Below are 27,620 nucleotides of genomic sequence, written 5' to 3'. Positions count from 1 at the left end.
CAGGCAGAGGTCCTGGTCGTCCAAGGGGTGGTCGATTTCGGTCTGCTTATGGAAGACATGCTCCATCTAAAGGGACGCGATCTTGTTCAAATTGTCACAAGCCAGGTCATTACACCACTACCTGCCCTGATAAGTAAAACTTTGTTCCAACAGAGTCGAATGCATTTTTTTTCCCTTGAATACTTTCTGATCCTGTTCTCAAAATTGAAAAAAAAAAGTGTGAAGTTTCCCTACCTCGTCGGCTTCACTGCAGCTATCAGCACTACAATTAGATGCAATAATATTCTCCAAATAAGCAAAGTGTTCATAATCCCTTTTTAAGTAAAATTTTCATTGATGGTGTTTCTCTGATGGTGTTAATGCAACTCTCGTCTGTCCCGTGAGTATGTGTTATCAATAGGGAATAGGTGCGCGAAGTGACATTTGATTACCATTTTAGGAACGGGGCTTTGTACATTTGGGCTCTCAATTCCATATTTTTATGGGCTGTTTTAGGGTGATGTGAACATGTTGGTTGTTATTATGTCTGCTTAGAGCAACTGCAGTGGTGCGAGTATAACCAAAGACCAAAGAGGAAAAAAAAGACCAAATTTTGGGTTTAATCTGGTGTGTGATCCTACGATGGAAAAACTAAATTTGGTCAGGCGGACATTATACCAGCACCTGGTGTGGGGCGTAGAATATACCAACGCCTGGTGTGGGGCGGGGAGTATACGTTCGCCCGGTGTAGAAAAAAAAATAAAAAAAAAAAGAAAAAAAGTGGGGCGGAGGTATTATGCCCGCCCCATGCATTTGAAGTTTGTAAAGAGTGGGGCGGAGGTATTAAGCCCGCCCCACACAAAAGATTAAAAAAAAAAGACGGGCGTGCATTATACGTTCGCCTGGTGTGGGGCGTGGACTATACGTCCGCCTGGGGTGGGACGTGGACTATACGTCCGCCTGGTTATGGGGCGTGGACTATATAAACGCCCGACTATATTTGGGTTTGGTCTTGGTCGCAGATCAAATTTGGTCTGGATTTTAGTCTTTGATCAAATTTTGATCGATGGTCCGTCCCACTACGCCTATCAACTGGACACTATATTTGGGTTTAGTCATCCATTGTGGACGCTCTTAAAGACTTAAAGTGACTATTACAAAATACGGTTCGCCTCTTCCTTCAAAAAAAAAAAAAAAAGTGACCCGGTCAGTTTTTAAGGAAACACATCTTTATTCCTCCAGGGAATGAAATTCGCATGAACTTGTTACAAATATTGTGTACCCGAAATGCACCAGGGGATTGTCAAGTTTTCTGAGTATATTAATTTATTTGGAGCAAATATATATATAAATAAAAACACTCCCAACCTTAAAATAAGAAAATATCATATTACACGTTTAATGAAAAAACAAAACAAAAAGACACTACATGTTCCATCCAGGGATTCTGTTAGTAGCATGGACATCGTGAGTACACGTTTCCAAGTATCCTCCAAAATTCTTCAACGAGACGGTGCTCCGCATGTGAGGAATAACTCTGACATTTATCCTCCACGGTATCCCCGCAATTTTTTTCAAGGTTCTGGTGTGTGTATCGTAACGCGTTAAACATTGGTGGTTCTGGAATAGGATGTCGTGATTATTTTCAAAAGATATCAGCGTATAAGGATATCATAAAAGTTTCCCATGCCCTTCCAAGTGAATGCTCCTCTCAGGATTCCAATTTCATTCCCCGCCAGGTGCCCAGCCATGAATATTTTTGTCGGAAATGGATGCCCAGAAATCAAACAAGGGATATTCTCCACAAGACCATCGTCCCTCGTAATTGTAGTAAAATAAAAGGCGAATTCCAAACAAGACCATCCCAAGTGTTGGCGCCTGAGAACCTAACGGATATTTTCTACCAGGAATATTATGCAGGGGTGGCATATGTGAATGGAACACCTCATTGTCCAAATTGAAAGATACAATGTGAATATTACCCTGAAATTTTATCCAAAAAATACACCCATGTACATAAACACCTGAATCCAAGAAAGTATAAGGAATTTTCCTGATGTTCCTCCATCCCCTTCTGTCCCTCAGCGTGTGTACTTCCACATCACCATCCACGTGAATTCGAACTACCTTGTATTGACCGGTACGTTGACAGTAGCCGAATCCCCCTATTACGCTTCGCGGACTCCAACCGATATCTGGCGCTGGTCTAGGATTTCCTATTTATGGTAGATGCAGTTGCTCACCCGTTGTTGGATTCATAATATAAATAGGATCTTGTATGTGATGGTGTGAAACATAAAAACATACCAGACCGTTGCAAGATCCGACAATTGGGTGTGAAGTTGTTTTATAAGCTCCGCCCCAGCCACAGGGCCGTCTTAGGCCTAGGGAGAAATGGTCGACCGCCCTAGGCCCAAATTTTAAGGGCCCAAAAAAATACAAAACTGTTAGTATATCTATATTAGGGGTGAGTGTTTTACCCGTAATCTGCGGATTTAACCGGGACCAACCGTATTTTTGCGGGTGCATGCCCGGACCGTTTGCTAATGGGTTGGACGCGGATGAGATTTTTAGAATCCAACGGATTATGGATTGGGCCTGGATGCAACCTTGAAAAATCAGTTGGACATCCATATCCGTTAGACTAGGGGCATTTATATAGTTTCTAGAAAATATAAAGATAGTTTGGAATTTTTAAGGTGTTTGCTTGAGTGTTGTCCATGGCATACATATATAAAATGTATAGGCTCTATAAGAAGTCACCTATATTGATTTATTTTTTCATTAAAAAGTTTAACTAACACAAATCCATTGGATTATCCGCACCCAATCTGATTATCCGTGCATCTATTGGATACAAGTCCGTTGGATGTTGGATTGGATGCGGATGCTAAATTTGAAATCCGTAGTGAATTGGACTGGATGAGCATGAGACAAAAACAGGCCCATGCTCACCCCTAATATATATCCCATTAATTAACTCACTCCACCTGTTTGGATTTTGAATATTTTGTGGAAGATGAACATTTAAAACTATAAGAGCATTTCCAACAGAAGGTGTAAAATATCCTACGTGGATTTTTTATTTAGTCCTTTTATTTATGGGGTATACACATAGAGGAAATATAGGACCTCATATCTAAAAAACCTTCTCAACAATGAGAACTTTAACCCTTAAAATTAAAAGAAAATTGGTTAAAAACATGACGTGGAGGTGCAACCGGAGATGTAGATACCACTTTCTTGAACACCTTTATATTTAGTATCTGGTACTTCCTAACTTGTAGGACCTTACTATTAGAGATGGATTTATGCCAAATGGGGATCTAAAATCCTATGTGTCACTAAAAATAAATATATTCACCCTCTCTTGGAGATGCTCTACGATGATAAACCGAATTAGGAGGAGAAAGTGGGAAGTATTCCCTTTCATTACGTGTGTTACAGCTCCCAGTAGCTTGCCATATGGAATGTTATGTGTCTTTCGTAAGTATGTATCACTTAAGAATTAGCTACTTAATCATTATCCATTAAGTAACTGTTGGAAACAGTAAACAAATAATGAAATTGAATCTCAAACAGCTGAGTTGCGGACTACGTCGTTATCTTTAAGGTACTTCGAGACTCTGCCTCTTGATTGTGCTAGCAGTCAAAAATTGTCGAAAACCTATGGAATAAAACAGCTGATATTCTCTTTATTCGATTTCTCTGCACCTTGAGAAATCGAACCAACTCTTACTCTTTCTAACACTTGCTCAGAATAAAAAATAGATAAAAAAAAAACTTTTTTTTATCTTTTCCAGAAACTGTTCTTTTATAACTCTAAGGAAATCAATACACTTTTAACGAAAATAAATCTTCCAATAACTGCCCACTGAAATTCTTCCAAAACAGTCATAAAACGGTAACAATATAAATACCAAAAATCAATGGAATTAATTAGGAAATATTTAATTAAAACCGTTTTAGAAATCAAAAGTCAAGCCTGCAAAAAATCAGTTTCTGAATCACCAGACCTCCCAAGGCCCCGCTCTCCCGAATTTTTTAAATAATAATATAGATAGATATATATACCTAATCAAATGCATGGGGTGAGACTTGAACCCAAATCTATAATATGGGATCCCAAAATGATACACCACACTATCTCTCTAAGTTTGGTATAATATTAGAAAATTATGTTTTTAAATATACATACCCAACAGTAACATATCTGGACCGAGTTGACCTTCCGGATTAGTGGTGAATCAGCGATAATTAATGCCAACAACGTATAAAAGAAATGATCTAATCAATCTTCTTTCCTAGACATATAAATAAAACATGTTTGAACATCCAAAACTCTAAAGATGGAAGACTTCACTTAATAACAGATAGGGAAGAATTTGTTTAATTAGTAGTGACATCAATAATTTGGTAATGCTAAATTTTACAAGATTTTCGAAGTATTTATTTAAGCGTATTGAAAGTATTTTCTTTTATTTTGTTAACCCTAAAAAATTATGCTTCGTAATATCTGTGGAATTCCAAAATTATAGCAGATCATTAAAAGAAAAAAATAACATATTTTGCAACTTGTGTAGTGATTTCATGACATATTTTTTCAACAAAAAACAAGATAAAAATGATGAAAAATGTGGGCCGAAATGATGTTAGCTAATGTTTTATATTTCTATAGCTTTCAAACTCTCGTTACTGAATTGCTCAATTAATTTAATCACCGATTATTCATTTCTCTTTTATGTACATGTACTTTAGAGTAAAGAGGAGGTCCATTTTTGAAAGTTCATCCCGACCCTCTAAAATGGCAGAGACGGCCCTGCCCAGCCATACCAATTATCTTCTAAAATCTCTTGGAAATCTTCTTCGTTAATTTGTTCCATGTAGAAGAGTCTCGTAACGTTCTCTTCCCCTATCCTTGGTGTGAAGCCGAGAAGGAGATCAATTCGTTTTTCCGAAAGGACAGTCCTCCATCCTTTGTACACGAATTTGCTTCATGTTGGATAAATATCTCCGTTACCGATTCTCCATTAATACAATTCGTGTATTATACACCGATCCGTTAGAGCTCTTTGTAACACGGTTTTCATTTATGTATTACGTCTCGTAATACCAACAATAAAACAAGAAAAGAATGATAGAAAAGATATGATCAATCAAAAAACTTAAACAGACTTACTTGGGTGTATTGAGGCGAGTAATCTCTTTGCTTAAAACATTTGATGCCTTGTATATAATGATGTTACAGATTTAGCGGCACATGTCTCCAATATTCAACAATACCTCGATGTTTTTCGCAGCACTTCGATAACACCAAACAACAAACGCGAATGGATGTAGCACAAACTCTTCTTTAACTCTTGAAGACACATGCAAACTCTTAAATTTCTAGTAGTAGTTTTATGACTCTAAAAACATACTTTTGCAAACTCTTCTTTAACTCTCGAAGACACACGCAAACTCTTAAATTTCTAGTATTAGTTTTATGACTCTAAAAACATACTTTTGCAATGGAGAATGTGTGGGTTTTATATAGGTTAGAAGTGACTCTTGGTGAAATCCTTTCATGAAAAGTCACATGCCTTAGTGGAGAGTCACATCCCTTGTGATAAGACACCACATATGGAAAAGGTTCAAGTGAATGGACACATCCATTCACACTAATTAACTCATATTTCTATTCAAAATTCCAACACTTTCCAAAACATTTTCTGTTAGGAGGCGGTGTAGTATGTCTGTAGTTAATTCATCCGGCAACTTATCCATAACTACTACTATGAAAGATTTTCAATTTTGTTTTTACAAGCATTAAGGATTTTGTTATTGTAGAATGTAGATATGAGTAAGCCTTATATAGACATCCAATGGTTGCAATATGTGTCCCCTCGCATAACACCAGTTGGCATTTTCATCCATTCTGTTATTTCAAAATCTGTTCGGTTGATAACGGCTGTTGGCATTTTCAAGCCTTTTGGTGCTTCAAAATATCAACCGTTATAAAAAAGTGTACGAACCGTTTTGTGTTTAGTGGATTAATTTTTTTTTGACCGAATGGACGCGTCACTAATAGCAATAAGCATTCCTTATATGAAAATGCACCGTCCATCTTCACCAAACGGATTCTAACCATTGATGAATACTCTTATTAATGTCAGTGATACTATGGTTCGCCGGTTGTCAGATAGGTTCCAAGTTACCTCATAGCCCCTGAGGGGTGCACGTAACATGTCAGGCCCCCAATTAGAACACATGGCCCCCAATCAAACGAGGCTTATTATGAATTTTAATTGTGGAAACACCTGTTAAGAGAGAACGATAGAAGTGAGCGGAGACGGTGAACCGGTTTAGTCGGTCACGTCCTTTCAAATTTCCGTTTCTTAATTTATATATAAATAAAAAAGCTCACATCTGTAAAATCTTATTTACACATATTCTTTCTTTCTTTCCTTCCTTCTTTCCTTATTTACCTTCGAAAGTGTTCTAACTCCAACCTCCAATGGCCCAGAATCAAATTAATGTTATTGTTCCACAACCTTCTCACCCCAGAACCATCATTGAACTTTATAATTTGCCAAAAGGTATAAACCTCAACGTTCGATGGCCTGAACCTTACACCATCGATGTTTCTCAAGTTCGGGACTGCCGGAAAAACGCCCTCGATGTGGATTCATCTTCCCCATTCCTCCGTTAGTTCATGAGTACTTGTTATTGTGCTCCTGCTGCGCTTGAATCAAAAAAATTTGATTATATGCACAGGATTCTGGAGCACAATCTTGACCCTCTTGTTGATGTGAAGATTACGGCCAAGATGCTCCATAAACGTTACGTTTGTAGAACTTCAAAGATTCTACAGATTCTAAAGATTTGATTTTATTATATTCTCTTAACTTACAGCTTGTTCTACATTGAGTATTTATACTAGATACAAAGAATGAAAGACCTAACAGATAGAACGAGTTTACAGGACTTGTTACAATAACTAAATCACATAGGACTCGGAAGTATAATCAAATCCCAGACGGAGTTCACCCTGGATTCCATTTGAGTGTCTTCAGACGGAGGAGTGATAAGAGCCAACAGTCGAGAATACTGATCAGCTGAGCAGCAGGTGAAGGAGTAAGTTGAGATTCCAAATTGGTAGCAGTAGTATTGGCAGCAACTGGCTGTGACAGAGAAGAGTTAGGAAAACCATGTAATCGGTAGCATTTATCACGAACATGGCCATGACGATTACAATAATCACAATGAGGTCGAGGCCTTTTGTTATGGCTAGCAGAAGGACGAGAACCAGATGAAGATGCAGCATAACGGTTGGTGTTCAAAGCAGCAGACTCGATGTTGGGAAGAGGGCTAGAGGTGATGTGTTGTTGTTCCTCTTCTTGCTGCACCATGTTGAAGATGCGCAGAGCAGTTGGAAAAGGGTCCATCAATAAGATCTGACTTCTGAGATTAGAGAAACGATCATGTAATCCCTGAAGAAACTCCATGGCTCTGTCACGCTCTAGGCGTTCAAACAGGTGTTTCCCAGCACCACAAATACACACTTCAGTAACAGCAACAAGGGAGTCATATTGATCCCACAGTGTTTTGATCTTTGTGTAATATAAGGACACAGACATTGACTCTTGCCGTATAGCAGCTATGGCAGATTTCAGACAAAACAAAATAGGTGCGTTAGAGATACAAAACCTCACCTGCAGATCCTTCCATATTGCATGAGAAGAAGGAGCATACAGGCAGCTTGCCCGGATATCAGGTTGGCATGAGTTGAGAAGCCAACTGCCCACCAGATCATCACAGCGCTTCCAACACTGATAGGTAAGAGCATCAGTAGGAGGAGGAAGAGTGCCATCTACAAATCCAAGTTTCCCTTTTGCGTTGAGGGCCTTGGTGATTCCACGCACCCAGGATCCATAATTGTCACCCTGTAACAATGGAGAGAATAAAACAGTGGCAGGGTTATCACTGGGATGGATGACATATGGGTCTGAAATTCTGGAGCTTCCTGAGGCAGGAATAATTGGAGTTGCAGACGAAGGTTGATGTTGAGAAGTCTGATCTTGAGGACTCTCTGGTGGTGTTTGAGAAGTAGATTCAACCATGATGAAAAGGTATAGAGAAGAATGTAGCGGAAGAAGAGATAGGTCCTAGGATGGATCAAGATGATACCATCAAAGATTCTACAGATTCTACAGATTTGATTTTATTATATTCTCTTAACTTACAGCTTGTTCTACATTGAGTATTTATACTAGATACAAAGAATGAAAGACCTAACAGATAGAACGAGTTTACAGGACTTGTTACAATAACTAAATCACATAGGACTCGGAAGTATAATCAAATCCCTGAAGACTTGGACTATACACAGACTACCGACAATGCAGACTATATACACAACTGTTGTGTAGAATATATACATATCCAATAGAACTGTTCCTGGTTCTTCTTTAAAGAACATCTTTTATAGAAATCCCGATCATGACGAACCTGTTATGTTCCTGGAGATTGACGACACTCAGTTTAATGACAAGCATCCTCTGATTTTCTCTGGCAATAATGCTATGAATGGGAGTTGGTCAAATTTAAAGGCTTTCCAGTAAGCAGACGATGAATTTTTTTCAATTTATCAATTATTTTAGTTTCGGGTTATAGACGTTTAGTTTAATCATTCTTTTATCATCACTTCTATAAGCATTCTGGACCAGAACCTTATTCTTTGCCCAAATTTGCTTTTTTGGATGATGCTCATGATAATTGACTACATTTTTTTAAGTTTAGATTTATATTCCTGCTTTCTTCTTAGTCTAAAACAAGAAACTAGTGTATATTATTGACTAATTCAAATGCTGCCTGATTAGCTTGCTTAGGTACATGAAACATTCTCATGCCCTAGCAAAAATTATTTGGGAAACCACTGGAAGTGGTGTGCCCCTTTCATTTCAATAGAGATTTTTTTTTGTTTTGAGTTCTGTGTTCGTGTGGTAAAAAAGGGTTCGGTTGATTGCAAGGTTAGAACTGATGTTGTTAGCGTCAAGCCATATTTATGTTTCTGTGATCTCTTGTTTTTTAATTTAAAAATGTCTACATTTATATTTTTGGTGTCTTTTTATGTTCATCTTGTGTCTTCAGAAAACTGTGAGAATGTTAATTGGTGTTCACATTCTCCACTAAATAAGAATTCTGAAATTAATTGGTGTCATTGACAGTTGGAGACGGGCTCACGACATTTGTAATACCAAATTTTGACGAATACTCCCAAGGATGACATTTGGTCTCCTTATCGGTTTCCCACCAAGGATGGGGGAAGATAACAGTCTTCTACAGAGAAACAATTAACGGAGAAGACTTCAACGAGATGCTACTTGCCAACAATCCAGCAATATACCACTAGACACATCTACAAAGATGCAAATCAAGAGGCAGACGGTTTAGCAAATCGAGCAGCGGATAATTGCTCCATAGGGAGATTCACAACGTCAGTCTGGGAACATACAATTCCGTAATCTATCAGTTTTATTGTAATAGCACACTCTATAGGTATTACATACCCCATGTAATTTCAGTCTAATCTAATAAATTTCATGCTTCAAAAAAAAATTCCAACAATCATGACCCCGAAACACAAGTCTATAAAACGACTTCACACCCAATTGTCACATTTTCTGACTTGTGGACGTTACCAAGCCGGACTACATAAGCACATGCAGGCCAGAATACATACTTGAACAAGAGTTGTGTCCATCAACAAACTTGAATAGATAATTGACATATATAGGTGACGTCATGATAGGGTACCCAGAGTCATTGACATTCAACCAAAGTTGTGCCTTTTCAATGAGAAAACAAAACTTGCAGCGCAGAACACACAGATTTGCACAAGAATTTTGGCCACAACAAAACTTGCGTGCATAATCATGTGAGACGAGATAATTCATAACTGAATCATACAACATAGAAAATGGAGGTTTAGTATCACTGGGGAAGCTACTTTGCGGATAAAATCGCCAGACTTAATAAGTTCACAGGCGGTAATTTTTATTTTAAAAAAAAAAAACCTAATTTGTAAACAGGAAGTACTCAAGAGAACCATCCAAATTACTGATAGGAATCAAATCTTAGATGCTAGGACATGAATTGGAGGCTATCTCGCAAACAGTTTCAAATGTGGCATGGGGATTGGTTTCGATGTCTAGACATTAAATAAAGTTATCAATTACATCCCAAGAGGGGGAAAATAGTGACACAACACTACGGGAGATCGAAACTAGGTTTTGGGATTAGCCGAACCCGAACCAGCATTCTCGTTCCTCCTCATCATTGATATAATTCTTCACACCCTCCGTAATCCCGTTAGTAAGCTCCATGCGTGCTTTTCTCATCCATTTGGTGAGTCAACTCATCAGCAACATCTCTAAGCATAGTTTTCAAAAGAGCCACATACTGACTGCACTTGACGACCTACTCCTCCAAAGCTTTAACCTTTCCTTGATCGGCTGCAGAAAACAGGAACCTAAAATGGTTATGACCAGAGAAGATGAAAGTACGAATTAGCGAGGAAGAGAATAATGCATGCTTCGACACGGAGATTATCCATCCCTCAATTTTACTATCCTTGCTATGTATCTCCTGCTGAAGTGTAGCAACATGACCTTCCACGGTCTTCAGTTTACTAGACATACGGACGTATTCGGAGGCAGGTTCTCGTTTTAAGCTACATATTTCGGCTAAAATATACCACTAGACTCAGAATATTGGCACATTCCAACATCAATCAAAAACAAAAGAGCTGGGTAAAGTACCTTTGGCTTCATTTAGCTGCTTCTCGAGCTCCCGAGACCGGTATTCTTCCCCCTGCAGTTGACTCCGAAGGTGGCCTATTTCTTCCAATTCCTTTTGACGAATAGCAGCCTCAAGAAATTTCGGATTCGCGGCCTGCAAACACCACGGGTGAAAGAGCCGATCGGGAAAGAATAAAACAAAAACGCGGTCGGGACAGTATTACTCACAACAAGGTTGAGGAATTCCTTCATGGCAGGACCATCTAAGGGCATAACCTGCAACATCTGGGTGAACGTAAGCGAGCTGAAACTAGAAGAGGAAAGGATGCCAAATGAATCACAAGCAACACCCGAGAATGTAAACTTCGAACCACCGACCAAGCCTTGGTTCTGAGGAGGATTCCTTTCAATGTTTTTAATAGGATCGATCTCCCGAGAAGCTTGGCCCTTCAGATCATTTCTAGAAACCTTGGATTGATTCTGTTTTCCTCCTCCTACTCCATCACCCGATCCCTCTACCTCAGTATCTGTTCCAAAGATCTTGTCATTCTCACTATCATCATCTGAAAGCACCACAGTCAGGTTTGTATTTGGGAGAACTGATAGATTACCCGAGGAAGATACTTTGGACACTTGGGGCAGAGACACGTTCTTTCCAGAGTTTCCTTCAGGGGCACCCTTAGCTCCTTCACAACCTTTCTCATCTTTGTCACCTACAACGGCAGACGAGACGTCAAAAGTCTTCTTCTTGACCAAATTTTTCGGTCTAAAATGAGACAGAGGAAGCCGATCATCAGAGTCCTCACCATCTTTCCCGGAGGAACTTTCTACACCATCTTCACCGGTATTCGAACTTCTGCAAAAAAAAACATCGTCAGATACATTTGAAAGAGTTTGTAGTGAAAGATAATATTGTTACAATTGATTGTCATGAGATACAGAACATGCTTATAGGAACAACTCAAGTAAGAGATAAGATTTAACCCTGGTGACTCAAAGATAAAGCTAACAATCATAACACACCATTTACTAAAGTAAAAGATAGAAGACATAGTTACTGAAGTAAAGACGGACTTATACTTCTAACACTCCTCCCTCAAACTGAAGTAGGGAGTAACTACATCAGTTTGCAAATAAAAGGTCATTCTTCTAGATGCAAGTTGTATGAGAATATGGAATTTCCTCTTCATCTGAAATGTTAATGCAAACAAAAATTCACATGCAGACAACTCCATTCATGGGACAACAATAATCGCAACCTCAGCAACAACATTTGACTCAGCATTTGAGTTATCACCATATATTAACTAAATGTAATAGCAATTGAGGAACTTGCAGTTTGGAAATATCAGAGCTTGAGAATTCTGTTTATTGTAGGAGCTTGACAATATCATTTGCAGTTGTGAAAGAAATATGAACCAGCAACAAATTGTGGAATGGTAAAAACTTGCTCAACTATAGTCTTAGTACCAGATAAAACTTTGTCAACTTTGGTATTGGCAGGTTCATAAAGTTTAGTCACATATCAAGCTACAAACTCTAGTAAACTAACTTCTAATGATTTGAGCAGCGGAAACAACAAATTGAGATGCAATTCAATACCAAAGTTGACATGAGAACAATCATAGAGTATCAATGCTGAAAGTGTTGGTAAAAACTCTTGGTGAAAGTTTCAAATAAATCCTGGTAAAATTTGATAAAGTTTGATAAAATTTGGTAAAGAATAAATCTAACACTCCTAATACACCATTTACTAAAGTAAAAGATTGACGGACTTATACTTCTAACACCATTAAAAAAGGCAAGAAATAGGCAAGATTTCTAATAGGGGAAATTAAGCGTAACGAGAAAGGAGCAGTTATATTTCTTAACTTCATTGGCTCTTCCTCAACTATTTGACTAGAACCCCTCTTCCGAATACTCTGCTAAAAATGAATTGTCTAAATAAATTCGCCACCCGAAGCAAAATAACTGAAGAGATCGAAATCATACCTGATCAATATTGGATGGAGATGGTGAAGCCATTGAAGATAATTAAGGAGTGGGAGTACGACGACGATGATGATGATGATAATGGCTTTTATGATTATGAAAACGGTGAGAAACAAAAATGACGAAACCTGCGGAACAATTAGCAAATTTAATCATTTAATCCAACATAAATATTTACTAGTAAGCAATTCATGGCTTCAATTAGAGTCCAAACATAATTCAATCACTCAAACAACATTCAATCACTCGGACAACTTTATACCAGCAAATTACAAGATTAAACAAATCTGAATCTACTGACGATCGTGATATTCTCCGCTTCACTATTGATTGATGAAATCAGCAATTTTGATTAAAATCACCATTTACAATTTCAATTATCGGCTCAAATGGTTAGAAACAGAACAGTAAACCCTACCTATCAGATAGATATGAGAAATCAGGAAACAACGCACACACTTTTCTATTTATAGGGGTTGAGACTTGTGTTCCCACCGTCCATCTTCAAAAAAATGCCCCAACCGTCGATGAACATACCGTGAAGTCAATGACATCGGTCGTCAAAAATCATGATCCTCGTGAAACTGGTTGCCAGATTGGCTCCAAACTACACCATATCACCTTAGCTTCGAGTCCAACACTTTTATTTTTCTTGTTTTTACTCGCTTCTCTTTGTAGTGCGACGACGAGATAAGTCATTGTTGATTAATTTCGAGAGAAGACACATTTGCCCAAGAATTTTGGCCATTAACAAACTTTCCTGCATAAGTCATAACTGACATAGTCAAAACCAGCTTGAGGAAAGTATCAAACGCCCACCATATTTTTCAGTCAAGTGGCATCCATCTAGTCCTTGAATAGGTCTTCCAGACTTCACAAAACCATCTAATGACACCCTATATGCCACACACAGTGACACAAAATTTTTAGTTACACGGTCAATTTTTAATTTAACAATGTTTGTGGGATTGTCCTTCAGATGTTGGTCACATAATTCAGGAAGCAATGAATACCCTTCCTCATAACTACTCTCATTACATATTATTTTACCTAGTATTGGAAAACCAGCAATAGTTGTGCATGAGAGTGACACTACTAAGACCATCTCCATCCAATATTGGATTTGTACCCTTAAATATGGGACATGCCATCTCCATGAGGTCGGGAATTCCCTGAAACCCAATTTCGAATTATGGAAGGGACTTAAATTATCCACCGATGGGTAAAATATATCTCGATAGAAGAACAAATTACCGGTGGATTCACTTTATCCATAAAATAATAATGCCAACTTTACGCAGTGTAACTGACATTTGACAAGCAATCATGACATTTGTTTGTATCGGTGTAGCATATTGTTGAAAAGTAATGTTACTTTGTTACAAGTACCCTTTCGGAACAAGGGCATTCTACAAGTATTGTTACTAATTATAGGCTTATTACTTGTGTTATTATCCGTCCATCTTCACCAAATAGGGTATCCAACCTACGATAACATGTGAAGAAGTGCACATTCTCCATAATATTAGAAGAAGTGCACATTCTCCATAATATTAGGATTTTCGAAGATAATAATGCCAATTTTGTTCCATATCATTGAAATTTAAGCAGAACTTCTGACATTTGGGGTTACGACATTTATAACCCCAAATCTAACCAAAATTATGAAAAACATTTAGGCGGTCTTCGATCACATAGCCGAGTTCCAAGTTATCGCTTAGATATACTGATTTATCTCTCCCAAAAAGAAATTGAATTCTAGCTTTATCCTTAACTTGGTGACCTATGAAAGAAAAAAAGCCCCATATTTTTAGTTCGCCTAGGGTACGCCAATCATATAAGATGGCCCTGATGGGGCGACCTTCTTAGCCTATCTGGCAACCAATATCACAAGTGTCATAAGTTTCGGTACTAATTCATGACACCAAAAGAAGTATATAAGTTTTAACGGATAGGATTCTCCAAAAAAGACTGAGATCGACTTATGACGGTGTCATGATTCTGTATTCCAGAGTCAAGGACATTCAACAAAATTTCTGCCAAAATAAAAGACACATGCAGTTTTGTACAAGAATTCTGAGCCATTGCATAGGAAAAAACACAATCTTTCACCATCATACCTGAAACATCTCTACTAGTAAATTCTACTATTCCAAATCATCCATTCCACCTAAACTTCATCTCCTCTCTGGTATTATCTACAACGGAAATTCAATTTTACTATACCCTAAACATCACAAACATTTACAAGACCACCATTATGGACTTAACTCTGGAATATCCATTCCTATGCATCTTTAGTTGGAATTATTGCAACTGAAATACACAACCTTCAGGTAGCTGACTTTGGGTTCAACTCATAGCACAAACCTAGTTAACAACACCAAATAGCCAACCACAATCATGAACTACTTTACTTAAAAATTAAAAGAATTATTTACCTCATAACAAATCCCAAACTGACATAGAAACCCTCAACATCACAAACTTCAAACTCAATTACAAAGTTAACATTCATCCTCTAACACATGAAAAATTCAGGTGTTAGAAGAATTTTCACACAAACAAAGCACACAGGCATTGGAAGCACAAACATTCAAGCAAAATACAACCAAAACAAACCTATGTTATATCCAAAAAATCCACACACAAAAAACAAACAAACATACTAAGAGTTCTGTTCTGAGAACCGATATGTCCTGTGCAGATACTCAATCGAAGGAACCAAAAAGTAAAACAGAAGGTGCGACCTTATATATCTTACCAAAAAATGTTTGCCAAAATATCCAAAATATAAATATAACTTATAGTTTTTCCAGATGTTGTGCACCTTCCTGGTAAGGATTCACCTGCACCTTTCACCTGCACCTGTCCGATGATAGCTCTAGGTGGCCGGGGAAGAGGATAAGCCCTAGGTTGATCTATCAATGGAATTCTTGTCTTTTCAATATTAGAGTACATCATCACCAACTGTGGATATTACACCGACATTTTATTTTGTCACTTGATGATGTTGTTGGAAGTGATCTAACCTTCTCTCTAAATAGTTCCATTTGTCTCCCTCCATCGGGCAAGCCAGTACTAGCACGGAATGATAGATCAACTCTCCTCAAAACCTTAGCATGTTTAAACAAAAAAACTCAGAATTTTGAGCTCAGCATCACATCTTACCATTTCGACAAAATTAACATAATCATGGCGAGACAACATCCCCCGCGATGACAATCCTGCTTCCCAATCATCCTCGACATCCACTAAATTTGACTACATAAAAAAATCACAATAGATAATATGTCACTTGGTGACAAAGAATAGTTGTACAAAATAAGAAATCCTGCATAATCAAAGGTTCCAAAATTTTCTTCAACAATTAAAGTCACCCTGAGATGCATGATAAACATAGACGTTGTATTAGAATTTTCGGAACAACATCACAGGCCAGATCAATAAACATAAAGCTTGGTTAACTGTTACCTGCTTGGAGTAAAATAATATAACCTTTATAAGAGGATAAATCTTGAGCAAGTACGCTATAGCCAGCAAGCAACCTCTTGTAGACCGCATTTTCAGCAACAAACATTGCAGATTGAATAAGTGAGGTGGTTGAGAGCCTAATAAGTCAGGCGCTCCTGAGAGAACCTTGAGAAACAAAGAAAAATTTTAAAATAATGTAATAGCTAATAAATACTAATACTAGTCGAGCGCTCTGTTGTGTTAGGCGCTAGGCCAGGCGCCAATCCCTTCGCCTAGCGCCTAGGCTCTACTTTCCTTTGACATCATAGAGGAAGAATTGTTTTTTCTAATGGAATATTAATTAATCCAAAAAAACTTTTCACAATCCATACTAGTACTAGTTTAGAATAACAAAATTTTTGACAAACTTCCATGTCAACTCTTATCCTAGAGTCCTAGACTAGAAAGCAACAAGAAAAGGACTTATATCCTGATAACAAAAAAAACCTTAATCATATAAGACATACCTCGAGGAATCCATATGATAACAACATACTTTCCATCGCACAGGCCTCTCGTAAAAACTTCGTCAATCTTTAACGTATACCTTTTATTCCTATGAGAGAAAATTACCATATGCTTCTGCATTCTCACCTAAAACTCTTTCTTTCAGCCTCAAATCAAAAAATACGTCGGATAAAAGAGAGAGTTTTCTAGAGAATATATTTGTGTCATGGAAGATGTGAATCAGAAATATTTTAGATTTGGAGTAGTCAACTTAATAACATTGGCAGTACTACTAAGTAATCGGTTGTACACGAAACTCTCGAGGATGAAAGTATTAACAGTCAAATTTGGTATGTCGCAACGGTATAGGGATAACTTTTCAAGAACTGGGCAACTTGAAAAGATCCTTTTAGATAGTTCTTCATTGGGTTCAAAACTCCATGAATCCATAAAACTTTGAGCCGAGGTAAATCCATTGATTTTGGTAAAATAACATTTGTACATCTGACACCAAAATTCAGTTCCATTTCCAAGTTCACCAGTGACTTGCAATTAACAAGTTGATGAGGAATTTCAAGAGCTTCTGGATGACCTTGATGGATTTCTAACCTCATTTCTTCTACATTGAGCTTAGCAGCTTGAACAATCCATCTATAAACATTTTTCATCACAATATCTTCATCATAGCTGGACCAATGTATAGCAAATCACTGAATATCAGACGTATTGCGAAGAATGAATACCATGTCGACAAAATTTATGAACCTTTGATCATGTTCTTTGCCTAGAGGAAATGAACTTCTCTTGATGCTTAGACATGGGACATATTTCCAAATATGAATCTATCTTTTGGACAAATTACAAGTTTGGACTACATCTCTTGTATCATTAGAAGACATGATGAGGTGAATTGTTTCATCAGGTAAGGTACTGATCCTATCTTTCCCCATAGAATACGGAGATTCACTTCTTGTTTCTTCCATTTTTCTTAACCGACACTGAAAAAAAATTGGTTTTTCAGATGAACCCTAATGTAAATTTTGGAAATGAATCAATCAATCTGAGAAGAAACAAAAACCCCAAACTCCAATTTCGCAATGAGAAAAAAAAAATACTAATTCCAATTTTGCAGAGCCAATTAGAATTAGTAATTGAAAACCCAGAAAATAAATGATGGAAGAGGAAGTACCATTTGTTGTATAACCCAATAGCTGATGAGTAACTCTTCAAGTTTTAAAAGCTAAACATTTTCCTAATTCTTCTTTACTTCATGCTCATGAAAAGGAAAATGCCCCTTAGGCTGGAAGAGTTTGTATAGCACTGTTGATTTTATCAAAAGATACAGTTTCTGGAAAGTTGGGGATGGCAAAGTATTCATATCTGGCTGGACAAATTGCTCATATCTCTTGAAGATCTAATCAAACAAGCCGCTGGTACAACTCTAAGCCCACAAGACTACAAACTTGTTTCTGATCTTATAGATTCAGATACAAAATCCTGGAAAGTAGAAATAGGTTATGGTGTTTTTCAACCGGAGGTAGAAAACAAAATTACTCACATCAGAATTACTCAGCAGTCATAGGACAACTAAGTTTGGACATTAACAAACAATGGCTTATTTAGTGTGAAATCTGGAGCTAAAACTCAGTTCATATCAAGACTATGGGATTGAGGAAAGAATATGAAAATGAATATTGCAGATAAGATTAAGTTATTCATGTGGAAGTGTCTCACTGACTCTATGTCCACAAGTGAAAGACTCATAAGGCATGCTGGGGGAGAGGTATCTTAATGTCACTTTTTTCAGCAGGATTGGGAGACAACTGAACATCTTTTAATGTTTTTCCCCTTTACAAGTGATGTTCGTACTTATGTTCCAGGTGGTCTTACCTCTATGAATCAAGTTAATATGGTACGAAACTGGGTTATTAGCTGGTTTAACACTCATTCTTCTACTAATGAAGATTGGATTATTCGATTGTCTTGTGCGTTATGGGAAGTTTGGAAGGAAAGGAGTAAAGCATTTTTTGAGAAGACAAAACCAAACCAATTTTCTGCATCAGAAGAGCTCAAATTATAGAGAAAACTATCAAAGCTGATAACTTTAGTGCTTTGATATCCAACACTACAATTCCTTCGTCAAGGAATATATTACTTACAACCATCGACTGCACCTTATGTCACTATTAACTTTGATACAATAAGAGAGTGCAATCAAGTGGCTGATACTTTAGCTACACTCTAGGAAGTATAAGGTGAATGAATTATTGGAGGATATACCTCCAGACTTTATTTGTAGTCAGTTAGAGGAAGATATCAAGGATATTTCCTTTATCCTACCTGCTTAATCAATAAAACTTCTTTTGAATCAAAAAAAAAGAAAGAAAAAGAAGGGTTTGTAGAAAAATCAGTATATGGAATCCCCTCATAAGCTTGTATTACAAACAAGGATTGACAATGAATCAAATCAAAGCAGAATAATCTCAACATAACACTAAAATCTTCACTCACAGATGGATACAATATAAATTGGAAAAACAAATTCAAATCTATTCTCAAATAAAGGATTGTCACTGAATGTCGATCCTACCAACAATCAAAACCCGTCGAAATAATTAAAACAAAAATGAAATGTTGTGATCAATCAATTCGGAAATGTTAACTGAAACCCTAGAATTTTTATCAGAATCAATTTCGAGAGAGAATCAAAGGTAAGATGAAAATCTATTACTTACGAATGTTTCCAGAACCCTGAAGCTTCCCTCCAACTTACGAATGTCGCAAGAACCCTAAAATCTAACAATTATCGGCTGAGAAACTTTTTATCGGCTTCAAAGTTGGAAAACCTAATTATCGAAAATTATAAATTTATCGGGAATAGAAGTATCGTTTGTATTTATCATCCATATCCTAACCTATTAGGGGAAATCGACAATTATGGTAAATCTTGTATTTAGGAGCTGATCTTACATAATGTTAATGACATTGTGTACCAGATGGCATTAAACTGGTGAAACTGGTTGCCATATTGGCTCCAAACTACACCATAACACCTTAGATTTGAGTCATATACCAATCTTTATCTTATTTTTACCCACTTCCCTTTGTAATGCAACGAGATAAGTTATAATTGACATAGTTGAAACTATCTTGAGCCTTGAGGTAAGTATGAAATGAACAATTAAAAAAATAGAATATGGAGATGAGACTCGAACCCAGGAGACATGACCCAGTGAAACTAGTGAAATTGGTTGCTCAATGGCGTTGACATTAGCCTCCTCCTAAGGATATTCACCTCCTTATTCTCCACCTCCCTACTTTGCTCCCTCCAATCCGGGCATATTACTTCTTTTATATGGAAGCATTAGACATATATGATGTCAATGATCAAGATTCAAAAGATCAAGAAACAAAATTGTTTGAAACCATTACCAGGATGTCAATTTCTTCAGCATAACGTAAAATTTTAGTACAATTTTCGTTTTTCGTTTCTTAAAGTTTCGAAATTTGTAAACTTAATACTAATTGCTATTTTTTGTTTTCTGATGTTTGAAGTAAAAAAAATTTCTTCGGAGGAGTCGTTAATAGTGGTGGTGGAAAAGAGAAAGGGGAGGAGAGGAAGATAAAAAGAAAAAGAACAACTGATTTTCTCTTTAGGTTTAGGATTAGGGTGTAGAGAATGGGGGCCTAATTATGGTTTTTAATTAGAGTTAACTGATTTTTAAGATTTGGGTTTAGAAAAGGGTATAACAGTCTTTTCAATATCGGATTAATAAGCCCCTCAATTTGGGGTGCAAATAAAAAGTTCTGGACCCCAACTAAAAGTTCTTTCCCCCAATCTGGCAACCAGACCTTGCTCTCTTTTTGAGGTCCGTCCTGGATTCGCTTTAAAGAAACTGAGGTAGTATACGTTTCAACCATGCAATCGGCTCTTTGTTCAGTGATGCTACGTTGACCGTGGTTTTCACCGCACCTCACAGCCTATGGGACCCACTGGAGATTGCAGAGGGGTGGGCTATGGGTCCCTCATTTTTTTGTGTCTTGCAGGAGTATCTGCCGTATCCCCTCAAGGAATACGTAGCATTATTGCTCTTTGTCGGCGCCCACTGCTGCAGCAGTCATCTACTAGATCTACTCGACTTTTCATTTCATTTTCTTTTTCAGTCCCTCTTTCATTCATAGTATGAGAGTGTTGTATTATTCCCATTTTCTCCCTTCAGCTGAATCGATTAAGAGATTTTTAGGGTCTCAATCACCAGTTTATCGATTGCGTAAGTGTTTTATCATCATCGGTTTCGATTTTAAGTTTTTTTTCATCGTCTGTTGTTTAGGGTTTCATAAGTGAATCCATTTTAGTTTTTTTTTATAATACGATTTGTCAACCGGTGAATATGTTTATCTAATACGATTTGTCTCATCTGTGAATCTGTTAATCAAATCGATTTCTTCTTCAATCATTTGATGGATTTTTTAATTGCTGAAAAAGTTCTCTGTACCCTACACCCCCTTGGTTATATCTGTTTGTTTGATTCACATGCATGCCAACTGTTTGATGAAATGAGTAGCATAGATTCGTCTCTTTGTCTATTGGAAAACCACAGGGGGATTAGTTGTAACTCATGTTCTTTTATACTGACTCTGACTCCCATTTAATTACTTTCTTAGGAGAAGCATCACTTTGAATCATGAGAGAGGATAAGATAAGTTTTTTACCTGTTGAACTTATGCACCATATTCTTTCATTGGTACCAGCTAAATGTGTTATGTCTACCTGCATTTTGTCCAAACGGTGGAAGTATGTATCCAACTCTATCCCTTCACTTTATTTTCGTAAATGTCAAACTAAAGAACGTTTTAGTGAAGAAGAAATGCTGGAAACCAAATCGTTCAAGAATTCTCTGGACACGGTACTGTTTCTCCATGAAAATCCTAATATCCAGAAAATCTATCTTGATTTGGATGAGAACTTTGACGAACCTCAAGTTTCTAGATGGATCAGTACTATCATCAAACGTAAAGTTGAAGAATTCTATCTTTATATGCCTTATCAGAGTACATCCTCCATATTTCCTCTGTCATTTTATACTTGTGATTCGTTGACACTGCTGGATTTATGTTTAGACGACATTGGTAATGTTGCCTAATTCATTATTCCAACCAAAGTTTATTTTCCAAATCTCAAGATTCTTCGGCTCGAGTCTCTTCAATTTCTGGGTGAAATTACCTCGACAAGAAAATTCTTTTCAAACTGCCACATCCTTGAAGAGTTGAGTTTGACTTTTTGTGATATGTTCGAGGGGTTATGCATTGCAAACCCTGCACTGAAGCACTTGGACATTACTTCTTGTCGGTTAACAGAGTCTATGGTGGAGATTTGTGTTCATAATCTATTGGCCATTAGGTACATAGGAGATCTAGCAGCAGACTTTCTCCCCGGTAGCTTTCCGTCACTAATCGAGGCTAATGTTTACTTTGATATTTGGGATATTGGCGTATACGGCGATGACCTAAACAAAGTATTTGTCAATATTTTTGAAAATCTTTCAAGTGAAAAGCTCCTTAAAATATTTGCCGACTCATTACTGGTATGCGTCATTATTTTAGATGATTCTTATGATTTTTTATGTTACTGTGAAAATAATCAGTATCGCACTTTTGTAGTATCAGCTTTATTATGATATGGTTTGTCTGAGTCTCAACCGGTGGTTTACTCTCTTTATTTTTATGTTATTAGGTTCTAGGAGTGGCAGATATCTAGTTGAGCGATTCACTTACATTTAAAAATTTGATCCATCTGGAAGTTAGTTCACCAATCCGTGACAATGTATTTGAGTCTTCTATTTGGTTCAAAACATTATTCAAGTTTCTTTAGGGGATGCCTAATATAGAATCGATTCTCTTTCCTCAGGCAAGTTGCTCACCTCTTACCTCTTAATGTAATAAAAAAGGATTTATTTTTTCTTTTTGTTACTACTGGTAGTCAGTTCTCCGATTGAGAATTATTGTTACCGTATTTGGCAAAACTGTTGATTCGTATTGCAAAAAGTCAGTTTCCTAAACAGGAATTACTCGTCTTCCCTTTTGCAAGTCACTAAGCTTTCAATAACTTTTTTATTTTTTTTGCATTCCCATTTGCGTTCTCTCACTAAAATTAACTAGCTTGTGTTTGTGTTAGCATTACTACTTTTTCCAGTTGTTGTATCGTATTTTGCTGACTTTTGCTTTGATTCTTGTGTAGAGTGTTGAAATCACTTGCGTAGAAGATGAGGATTGTAGGTCATTTGATCCTAAATGTTCGCCACCACACCTCAAGGTAATCAAATTCAAAATATTTGAAGGGCATTCCATGGATCTAAATGCAATTAATTTATTTCTGAAATATGTCCATTTTCTTGAGAGTCCAACCATTATAGATTCTCTAAGGCTCTCTGAAGACCATTTGGAACAAAATTGTGTAATGAAGAAGCTTCTAATGTTTTCGATACCCCGAAATTGTGTGCTTAAGTTCTTGACAAGCTATGAAGACACTTAGCAGTATTCTCAGTATATCAATGTTGATATGGTAGTGTTTGCGAGGATCTTTAAGAAATTCCCTTGTGTATTTACAAGTACTGCCAGTTTTCTCTTTTGTAGAATTTAAAGAGATTTTTGTAATTCCTTGAATCATAATTTGTTGAATGTCATGAGTCTGGATACCAGAAGTTATGACACTCTTATATGTTTTTATTTCTGATGTTTTTAGTGTCAAACCATATTTTAACTCGGTTTATATGTAGCTTATCCTTATTGAATGTCATTGACATGAGTATGGGTACGAAATGGCATTACATATTTGAAAGGTTCGCTTCACTAATGAGCATGCCTTGTATGAAACTTCACCGTCTATCTTCACACCACCGATCCTAACCATTGATGAAATCTCTTATTAATGTCGGTGACATTTAGATCCACTAGTCATGACACTATCTTCACTGGTTGCTAGATAGGATCCAAGTTCCTCATAGAGACGAGATTCGAACACAGAACATGACCTCAGCTACGCCATGATCCATGTAAATGAGTTCACATTCTCCATAAAATAATAAAGCAAACTTTTCCCGGTGTCACTTATATTATATCCCGGTGTCACTATTATAAGTAGCTTATCCTTCACCTACATCGACCGAGGTTTGCTCCCGCAAAACACACCGCATGAGACAAAGAATGGACCCCACTTTTGCCCACTGACGATCCAAATGTTGAGTGGGGTTGTGATCGTCCGTTGATTTCCCTCTCGGGATAATTCGCGGTACAAAATGGCGGTGAGTGTAGCATCGCTCTATCATGAGCTATATCTCCTTGTTCATTTAACACAGCTATATCATGATAAGTCGGAATGACGGATACTAACTAGGTAGTAGGTTCACCGAGGCATGGAATGCGCTTAAATAAAATAATAAACACCAATCTCGAGAAAAATAGGAAAACTCTAAGCAATCCAATGAGCCAATTACTGACGTAGGGTAATTATTTACAGTATACAATGTGAAAATTCCCGTGACATTGATCTATCCAAAAAATACACTGCATATACACCTGAATCCCATAAAGTATAAGGAATTTTCCTGATGTTCCTCCATCCCATTCTTTTCCCTAGCGTGTGTACTTCCACATCACCATCCTTGACTCTGGTATCTGGAAATCATGAAAAATACAAAAAGAATAATCCCAAAAAGAAAAAAATCAATGGTAAAAATAAAGTAGAAAATTTTCTACTATGAATAATGTGCACTACTTTAAATGGATCAAGGCGTGATTGAGGTCATGTCCTGGGTCCGAGTCTCATCTCTAGTTTGCGGTCTATCTGGCAACCAGTTTCACCAATATTTGGCAACCAGTTTCCCTTTGAAACAAACAACCAACCTAACATCACTGCAATTCAATTAGAGTACAACCATCATTCAATCACTCAAACAACATTCAATCACTCGGACAATTTTATACCAGCAAATTACAAGAATAAACAAATTTGAATCTACTTACGATTGTGATATTTTCTGCTTCACCATTGATTGATGAAATCAGCAATTTCGATTAACATCCCCAAGACAGATCCGCCAAAAAAAACCCAAAAATCCCCCCTTTAAAATTTCAATTATCGGCTGAACTGGTAGGATAAAAAAAGGAAACCCTAGCTATCAGGTAATGCCGAATTATCGGGAAAGAAGGCAATACTTATCTATTTATAGGGGTTGATACATGTGTTCACACAGTCCATCTTCAACTAAATCATCCTACCGTCGATAAAGTTCGGTGTCAACAACATTGTTTTATACAAATCACGACATTGGCGAAACTGGTTGCCATGACATTGGTAAAAATGATTGCCAGATAGGCCAAAAACCGGAGATGAGACTCGGACCCAGGACAGGACCTCAGTCACTCCCACATCCATTTCAAGGAGTGCACGTTATCCATACTAGAAAATTTTCTACTTTATTTTTTTTTTTCTTTTTGGAATTATTCTTTTCGAATTTGTCATGATTACCAGTCCGCAGAGTCAAGGACAATCAACCAAATTTATTCATTTTCAATGAGAAAACAAAACTTGCAGGGGAGAAGACACATTTGCACAAGAATTTTGGCCTTTACCAAAATTTGCTTATGATAAGTCATAACGGACGTAGTCAAAACTAGCTTGAGGAAAGTATCAATCGAACAATAAATAAATATTGCCAGCTTTTGTAAATGTCATGACATCCCAGAGAAAGAGTCCTGACGCTTGTCTACCTGTTCATCGAGATACGTGAATTGTTGACACTCCCATACAATGTTTTTTCTACACGCTATAAACTACCTGTTCATTAAGAGATGCAACCCTTTGGCCATGTTTGGCAAAATTTATGTTTATCTATTTATGATTATAGATAATCAAAAATAGATAAATGATTTTATTATAATTATTTTTATAATAAATTTTCATAAACACCTTTATCAAATAATTGATTATCTTTAAAAAATGCTCCCTAAAAATAGTGGAAAAAATAATGATCTAGTACTTTTTTCTAAGTTCCCTAGTGTTTTTTTAACCCTCTCTTGATAGTTTATAGAAAATAAGAGGAATAAACACAACTCAATTTTATTAAGAAAAAATAATTGATTATAATAATTTTTAAACAACTTTTTTCTGTTTATGGAAATAATGGATTTTTTCAATTATGATTAAAATAAGCAATTATTATAATGGTTACCAAACGCATATAGAATCCATTATAATTTGCATAATGGATTATGGGATGATAATCCATTAAAAAAATAATGGTTACCAAACAACCCCATAGTTTGAATTTTAAGCCTCTTCAAATCATTTAAATAAAATTCAGGCATGTATCCAAACAATACGTTGTTTGCGCTTAAAATCCAAACAATCCAGTAAAACTTCGCTAAGATAATATTTCATGCCAGTCCTGATTTAGGCCAATGTGCTAAATTAATAACCTCGTTAAATTTATAAGATAATAAAAATTTAAGTTTCCAATAGGACCCTACTAATATATACATTAATAATCAGTGTAGTTGCATTATATTACGATGCTTTCTAAAATAGACATCTACGATTATTTGTTTTTGTAAGCATTTATAATATATTGAGACTATAAGGAGTTTCGAAATAATTTTTTTTTTCTTATTTTAATTTAAACATTAAAATATATAATAGGCCATAAAATAATTAGAAAACAATTTGAATTGCAAATTAAATCTCTAGATATTTGATACTACACGCTTATTTTTGAAATTTAAAGTTAAATTTGGTATTTTTCGATATAATAATAAATTATTAATTTATCGATAAATTAATATTTCGCTAAACGATAGAATTTAGCAGTCCCAAAGCTAATAATTTATCGAATTTTTACTGTAGGATTGTTTACGCTACAATGAACGAATAGTTGCTTGGTAAACGAGTGGGTACATGAAAAACAATAAATGAACGGATAAATTTAACACAAAATTGGTTAAAAAGACCAAAATCAACAATTTCTGGGTGAAAAGGACAGTTAGATTTTGATACCGTTTAAATGGACAAAAATGTAAAAATAGGCAGGATGTAAACAGTTTCATCATGCCCATTTTCAAATATTTTTTCTTATTTTTAATTTACACAGGATGTATCCAGTTTCATCCTTGCTATTTTTTAAATTTAAGTTAGGATGAATCCAGTTTCATCATTACTAAAAAAATTTTATCCATTTCACCCAAACTATTTTTTACTCGTCCTTTTGAACCGTGATTTAAAAATATTTGGACAAATGAGCCATTTTTCGTAAATTTAATCATCGAGAGATGCAACCCTATTTGTTGGCTCCAGATCCTCTGTGACATAGCGACAAGTGGTTATACCGAAATTAATTTAAAATTTTAATTTTAGCTAATCCAGAATCAGAGATAAAGAAGTTATGTATATTCTTTCCCAAAAAAAATGGGATTTAGATGATTAATAACTAACATTTAATGAATTCTCTAATTCGGGTAAAAAAAAATCAACTAAATGATCTCACTTTAATCAACGAGAGTGAATAACTAGAGCCTATAAATGTCTTGGGCTTGACAGAGTCTAAACTAATGTCAGAGTCATTATGCAACCAGTTTCATAAGTGATACTCCCTCCGTCCCACTCTTAAGTGATCTAGTTTAGGTTTGCACAATTTTTAAAACAAGTAAGGGGAAAAAGTATCATTAAGCCCTTTTTACAATTATACCCTTATGCATAATAAATAGTGAAATTTTGAAATGATTTATCTCTCAAACTACACCACTGATGTTCGTAAATTTCATATAATTGGAAAGCATTTTAAAACACCTACGTAGCGAGTATAAACATGCCTATCAAATTATGCGTATTTCTTATATTTTTTATAATCAATTAAA

General features: G+C 36.3%; 2 protein-coding genes across 2 annotated transcripts; both read right to left on the bottom strand.

The window, feature by feature from the left end:
• Positions 1 to 7,004: 7,004 nt before the first annotated feature.
• Positions 7,005 to 8,081, bottom strand: LOC113318538. The gene has a single exon (XM_026566706.1). It carries the CDS (start codon positions 8,079 to 8,081, stop codon positions 7,005 to 7,007), a length of 1,077 nt encoding a protein of 358 aa, XP_026422491.1.
• A 1,895-nt stretch (positions 8,082 to 9,976) lies between these two features.
• On the bottom strand, positions 9,977 to 17,695 carry LOC113318537. Its single transcript, XM_026566705.1, has 11 exons — positions 17,610 to 17,695; positions 17,252 to 17,399; positions 16,227 to 16,391; positions 15,924 to 16,016; positions 15,785 to 15,868; positions 12,753 to 12,880; positions 11,567 to 11,616; positions 11,372 to 11,473; positions 10,989 to 11,287; positions 10,782 to 10,914; positions 9,977 to 10,475 (listed from the first exon to the last, which is right to left on the bottom strand). Exons 1-11 carry the CDS (start codon positions 17,693 to 17,695, stop codon positions 10,441 to 10,443), a joined length of 1,323 nt encoding a protein of 440 aa, XP_026422490.1. The 3' UTR covers positions 9,977 to 10,440.
• Positions 17,696 to 27,620: the final 9,925 nt, after the last annotated feature.

The sequence above is a fragment of the Papaver somniferum genome, chromosome 10, assembly GCF_003573695.1.
Source record: "Papaver somniferum cultivar HN1 chromosome 10, ASM357369v1, whole genome shotgun sequence".
In the NCBI taxonomy this organism is placed as follows: Eukaryota; Viridiplantae; Streptophyta; class Magnoliopsida; order Ranunculales; family Papaveraceae; genus Papaver; species Papaver somniferum.
The sequence above is the reverse complement of the archived record's forward strand: the minus strand, read 5'-3'. Positions and strand labels throughout refer to the sequence as shown.

Coding starts and splice junctions, on each gene's coding strand:
- LOC113318537 (XM_026566705.1), bottom strand. CDS start 17,695: ATGGAAGAAACAAGAAGTGAATCTCCGTATTCTATGGGGAAAGATAGG. Junction 17,400..17,609: donor GAAACAATTCACCTCATCAT/GTCTTCTAATGA, acceptor ACATTGGTCCAG/CTATGATGAAGATATTGTGA. Junction 11,474..11,566: donor AAGTTCCTCCGGGAAAGATG/GTGAGGACTCTG, acceptor CTGCCGTTGTAG/GTGACAAAGATGAGAAAGGT.
- LOC113318538 (XM_026566706.1), bottom strand. CDS start 8,081: ATGGTTGAATCTACTTCTCAAACACCACCAGAGAGTCCTCAAGATCAG.